This window comes from Emiliania huxleyi, assembly GCF_000372725.1.
Source record: "Emiliania huxleyi CCMP1516 unplaced genomic scaffold EMIHUscaffold_472, whole genome shotgun sequence".
Lineage (NCBI taxonomy): Eukaryota > Haptophyta > Isochrysidales > Noelaerhabdaceae > Emiliania > Emiliania huxleyi.
The window spans coordinates 22,946-28,945 of record NW_005198453.1 but is presented as its reverse complement, the minus strand read 5'-3'; the positions used below and the strand labels follow the sequence as shown (position 1 = coordinate 28,945).

The 6,000-nt window shown below is 69.0% G+C and overlaps 2 protein-coding genes across 2 annotated transcripts; both read left to right on the top strand.

The window, feature by feature from the left end:
* Positions 1-1,476: 1,476 nt before the first annotated feature.
* Positions 1,477-3,626, top strand: EMIHUDRAFT_459287 (hypothetical protein). Its single transcript, XM_005767943.1, has one exon. The coding sequence runs from the start codon at positions 1,489-1,491 to the stop codon at positions 3,382-3,384; it is 1,896 nt and encodes a 631-aa protein (XP_005768000.1). The 5' UTR covers positions 1,477-1,488; the 3' UTR covers positions 3,385-3,626.
* A 1,405-nt stretch (positions 3,627-5,031) lies between these two features.
* On the top strand, positions 5,032-5,773 carry EMIHUDRAFT_445559 (hypothetical protein). Its single transcript, XM_005767942.1, has 2 exons — positions 5,032-5,088; positions 5,184-5,773. Exons 1-2 carry the CDS (start codon positions 5,084-5,086, stop codon positions 5,668-5,670), a joined length of 492 nt encoding a protein of 163 aa, XP_005767999.1. The 5' UTR covers positions 5,032-5,083; the 3' UTR covers positions 5,671-5,773.
* The last annotated feature ends 227 nt before the right edge of the window (positions 5,774-6,000 follow it).

The following is a 6,000-nucleotide window of genomic DNA, read 5'->3' as shown; positions in this document are numbered from 1 at the left end:
GAGGACGGTGTCGAGCGGCGAGCCGGCGGCGGACGGCGGCGGCGGCGACGCCGGCGCCGGCGGCGGCGGCGCGGATCAGAGGCCAAACTTCCTCGATGATGTGGCGCGGGACGTTTACGCGTCGACGTCGGTCGACTCGATCAGCGACCGGATCGGGCAGACCAAGCACTACATGCAGCGCGGCAGCCGCGCCGGCGCGGAGGGGTTCATGCGGCAGCAGAGCTGAGCGGGAGTGGTGGGGAGCACAGCATCAAGCGGTAGTGGGCGGGGGGTAGTACCGTACCACGGATGAGTTGGGCTCAAGCAGGTTTTCCGGAAAACAAAAAGGAAAACAGAGGGTCCCCAGGTGGCACTGCACCCCAGCAGTTTTTTTGCGTTTCCCCGGAAATATCCAGGGAGAGGATTACCAGGGGAAAGGAAACAGAGGGTGTTTGGTGCTCCATTCTGGAAACTCGCGAGTTTCCCTGAGTCTGAGAGCTGGTCTGAGGCAAAATTGAGGAAATCGACAAAATGCGCAGGCGGTCGCAGGGTAATTTCCAGGTATACACGGGTTCTCCGCGAAATTCCCGGCATTTTGCCGATTTGGCCTAAAATTTGGGGTCTCTCGACCGAGTCAATGAAGCCCTGGCCGCTCCCGGTGGTGGCAAGGTTATAGAACCAAGCGATGGAGATGGTGCGGGGGTACGGGTGTTCCAGGGGGTCACGACACGCACCGACCCTTCACGAACCGAAAGGCTGTGCCCGGGGAAGGCACAGTAATCCGGGCACGTGTTGGGCGCCCCATTCCGTTTAGGGCTAGGTCGGCTCAGGGACCCGTCCACTTCCCTCCCGCCTGGCGCGTGATGATGAGGAGATGCCACCCAGGCCAGCCAGGGCAGGGGCGGGGGGCGAGGGCGGAGGGCGGGATGGGCGCCACGCGGGAGGGAGCGGACGCTCGGGGTGGGGCGCACAGATGGGGGATGGCGAAGGCGGAGGGGCGGGAAGGGGGGAAGGCGGCGGGAGGACGGAGGTCGGCATGGGCGGGCGGTGGGTGGTTCGGTAGGGCGGGGGGGGGAGGGCGAGGGGTGGAGGAGAAGGGCGGTGGGGGCGAGGGGCGGCGAAGGAGAGGGTGGCGGCAAAGGGGTGGGCGAGGTGGAGGGCGGGGGCGGCATGGGAGAGGTGGAGGGCGGCGGAGGCGTGGGCGAGGTGGAGGGCGGCGGCGGCGTGAGCGGCGGCGGCGGCGGTGGGGGGGAGGTGGAGGGTGGCGGTGGCGTGGGCGAGGTGGAGGGCGGCGGCGGCGTGAGCGGCGGCGGCGGCGGTGTGGGGGAGGTGGGGGGCGGCGACGGCGCGAGCGGCGGCGGCGGCGGTGTGGTGGGGGTGGAGGGCGGCGGCGGCGTGAGCGGTGGCGGCGGCGGTGTGGTGGAGGTGGGGGGCAGCGGCGGTTGAGAGCTCTCAAAAAAAACTCCATGCGCCGACTTGCGGGACGCGTCCTTCTCTCGCAAGTCGGCAATGATGGACGCGCAGCGCAACGAGCGCGTCTTCCGCAACGTCCGCCGCCTTCTACCGTCCTCGATTACGGATGCTGAGATCCGTACGGTGCTGGCTGCCTACCGACACTACCCGAAACCCGGCGGGCTAGCGCACACATACCTCGAGAGGAAGTATGGCCTCGCGCCTGGCCCAGTGCCAGCGCTCGGCGCGCCTCCCGTGCCCGCTCCCGTGCCCGCTCCCTTCGGGTTCCGACCAGGCCGCCTCCTTCGAGGCTGTGGCCTCGGCCCAGCCGAGCGCTCCTACCATGCGCCTGCGGCTGATCTGCTCTCGGCCGCACGCGACGACCCCTTGGAGCCCGTCCTCGCCTCCCTGCTCGAGGAGTCGTTCTCCGCGAGGCTGGCCTCATCTACGGGCGTCAACGACGAGGAGCGGCAGACGAACGGCGTTGCGGTTAGCGTCAACCCCCTCTACGCTGCTGGCTCCTCGCTGCACGCCGCCTTCGTCGCCGCATGCCGGCGCAACCTGTCGCTCGAGGTGGAGGTCGTGTTCCACGGCACCGCTGACCGCAACGTGGACGCCATCTCCGAGAATGGCCTCGATCCCGCACGGCGTGGCCAGCACGGGCAGTCGCTCGGTCCCGGCGAGTACTTTGCGCGCGACCCGCTCATCTCCCTCTCCTACTGCCAGTGGGGCGGCGGGTTCCGGCCGGGAGCAGGACCGACACGCATGCTCATCTTCGCCGTGCTCATCGACCCGCGCAACGACGGCGTGCCCGCGTTCGCGCGCGAGGACTTTGGCGGCTCCTCGCCCATCGTCGTCGTCCCGGAGGCAGACCACCAGCTCCCGATCGGCGTGCTCACCCTCAGGCCGGGCGAGGAGGCGATGGGCCAGGCCACGAGCGTCGTGAACGCCTTGATGCGGAAGGCCAAGGCCGCGAGCGACGCCGCGGCGGTGGCGGAGAAGCAGGCGAGCGCGGCAGAGAGCTTCGCGCGCGTCTGCCAGCTCCTCATCCGCGAGGATCTTGACGCAGCTGCAGCGGCGTACCAGGCGGCAATCGCCTCAGACGCAGCCGTCACCTCGAGCTGGGCGCACGCTCTCTCTTTCTACCTGCGCAAGTACCGCCTCGAGCCCAGCCTCGTCCAGGCCATGTTCCCGGGCGTCGAGGGCGTCGAGGTTGACGCTGGCGGCAGCAGCAGCGGGGGCTTGGGCAGCTTGGGCTCAGCCAGCCGCACCGTCTCGAAGCGCCCCTTCGACGGCACCGTCGAGGAGCTCAAGGCGAGCGCCACCGCCAAGCGGGCCGAGGCTGACGCGGCCCACTCCCGCTGGCGCGCCGCTTCGAGCCGCGCGGCCAGCAGCGCCGGCTCCAACCCGGCGCGGGCAGTGCCGGGTCGGAACGCGCGGCCTGCGGCCGTTGCGTCGACGGCGGCGGCCACGCGGCGCGTCACCAAGGAGCTGCGGCAGCTGGCGCGCGCGGAGCACGGCTGGACCGTCGAGCTTCCGGACGAGGCGAACTGCTACGTGTGGCGCGTGGCAATGCAGCCCGAGCCGGGCACGAACCTCGCGCGCGAGCTCGTCGACCACGCCCGCCGGACCGGCGAGTCGGAGGCGGTCCAGCTTGAGGTCGCCTTCTCGGGCGACTACCCTGCCGCGCCGCCGTTTGTGCGCGTCGTCTCGCCTCGCTTCGAGTTCCACACCGGCCACGTGACGGTCGGCGGCTCCGTCTGCCTCGAGACGCTCACCACTTCGGGCTGGAACTCCGAGCTCTCGATGGAGGGCGTTCTCCTCCTCGTGCGCTCGGCCTTTGCCGACGGTGGCGGCCGGCTCGACCCGGTGCGGGCGCACGTCCCTTACGCCGAGCGCGAGGCGCGGGCGGCCTTCGAGCGCGTGGCGCGCGCGCACGGCTGGGGCGCATGAGCACAGAGCTCGAGAGCGTAGTAGAGGCGAGAAGGGCCGATGCACCCCCGGCCGGCCCCGCCATTGCCGCCACTTGCCACTTTGCGGTGGTAACTGGAAGTAAGTATTGGGCGAGTGCGCCGACATCGGTCACCGCAGTGCAGAGGCGAGAGGGCGCCGTCTGTTTAAATGTGGCGCCGCCTGTCCCAGGGTTACGTTATTACGAGTGTATCGGGGCGCGCCCACGAGCTCGGCCGTTATTTTTTGGCACGTACCAGGGTAGTTGCCGCGGAGTTGCTCGGTTGGACGCTCGAGGGCGGCGGAGACGTGCGGTGCGGCCACGCCGCAGGCGGAACGGCGCGGCGGCGGCCGCGGTGGAGACGTCGACGAGCCCGTCGCATCGCCCGCAGCGCACAGGTGCGTCTCGCCCCGGAGCGCGTCCCGAGCGTGGGAATTGCCGCTCTCGACGACGAGCACGCGGCGTGCACGGCGGCGCTGCGCGAGCTCGCCGCCACACGCAGTGCCGCGGCGCTTGCAGAGGTGCGGCGCGCGTATGAGGCGCACTTCCGCCACGAGGAGGCGCTCCTGGACGAGTACCTGTGGAACGAGGCCGCAGGCGGCGGCGCGGCGGCGGGCGGCGGCGCGGCGGCGGGCGGCGGCACGGCGGTGAGCGGCTTCGATCTTCGCGCGTCGATGCGCCGGTCCCACTTTGCCGACCACGCGCGGCTCCTGCGCGAGGTGGCGGTCGAGGACGCGGAGCCGGCGGCTGAGGACGTGCCGCGGGCGTGCGCAACGACAGGCGGCGAGGCGAGGCCGACGGGAGGCGAGCTAGGAGGCGAGCGGGCGCGCGCGACGGCAGGCGGCGCCGCGCGCGAGGAGGGGCGCTCCGTGGTTCCGCGCGAGCTGGTGGAGCGCGTGTTGCGCGATTTCGAGGCGCACGCCAGCCGGTACGACTACTCGTACGGCGCGGACCTCGGCGCGGCGCTGCGGCGCGCCGGCGAGTCGCCCGCCGCGGTCCTGGCCGCCACAGCGGGCGGCGTGGAACAAGGCGCGGTCTCGACGACAGCCTTGTGAGTCGACCTTGTGAGGCTCCGCAGCGAGCGAGCGTGCGATGGCGCGATGTGTATGATGGCGGGCCCACCGAAAGCACGGCCACGCGCCTGTGATGGCCGCCGGAGACGCACAGGGCGCGGCGCGCCTGGCCTGCCCTCGGGGCAGGCAGGCGCGCGCTTGTGCCATCGCATGAACGGGTAAGACTGTACAGGAAAGGTAAATTTCTCCACGACGCACGAGGATTATCGCCATCAATACCGAGGCCCTAGAGAGCGCGGCGGCGGGCTAGACCGTGAATGATGCGCGTGAACAGCGTGTGAAGCTCCGAAACAGCACTCCGCAACTCGAGATCCCTCGAGAGTTCACGGAGGCGGCCCAAGCTGCAGAACATGTGCAGGCCAGCGCCTATGACGCTCAAGGAGTGAGGCGCGGAGCGCCGCGCGCGGAGCGCGCCCCGAGGAAAATTTTGAGGGTTGTGGAGGGCTAGATGCGATTTCTATTAAGAGTTTGACTCACACGCTAGGAACCACTCGGCCCACCCACAGGCCCAAGCTTGGGAGGCGGCTGGCGCCTACGGCGGCGATTTCTTTTCAATGTTTAATGCCGGATTCAGCGTCTAGTCGCTCTCGCCGTCGTCGACTACATAGCCACTGTGCACTGATCAAAGATGCCGTACGCCGCGCCACAGCCCGCCCGCCGCCGCCCTACCCTCCTTCGAGTGCATGCACTGCTCATGTAGCGCTCATCTGAGTGCATGCTACCCTCAGGCACAACGCCGCCTACGGGATCGTCGCCGTCCAGGCGCTCTTCTTCCTCCTCGGAGGCATCCGCGACAACTTCATGGAAGGCAAGACCGTCATGCCAGACGAGGAGTACCTCCAGTCGTGGTGGCACGACACGAAGCTCGGCGACAGCGAGAACCAGTCGCCGCGCATGACGGTGATCTGCAACGGCTGGGGCACCTTCATCGGCACGATCGCCCTCCTCAAGATCGCCGTCGCGCTGACGGGCGGCACGACGACGCTCGCTAAGACGCTCGGCGCCGTCTTCGTCGTTACCAACCTGTGGCTGTGCAAGGTCTTCCTCCCGATGAACGCGCTGATGGAGGAGCACTGGACGAACAAGAAGAACAACCCGGCGATGGTGAACAAGGGCGACGTCACGCCGTTCTGCGCGATGCTCGTCATCGAGTCGGTGTGCTGGCTCGTCTCGCAGGGCGGCCTCGTCGACTTCGGCAAGATCAAGATGGTCTGAGCGCTCGCCTCACGCCTGCGAGCGGCCCGCAGGTGCACCGCGTGGAGAGCGGAGTCCGGAGACGCGTTCACTTTTCTTTCCTTCCTCATTTCTTGCTCAGCCTCATCATTTTTTGCTCAGGCGACAAAGAAACGAGTAATCATGCGTCTCTCACACACACCGCCCTCCTCTCTCTTCCCCGGCACCTCGGACCCCACGGACGCCCGCCAGACCGTCCCAGCCCTCGAGACCGCCGCCACACACCGGCGGCGGCATCGGCACGACAGGGAGGGAGGGACGGAGTTGCGCAGGAGGCCAGCCACCACCGGGCTGAGAGAGAGGCATGCTCCG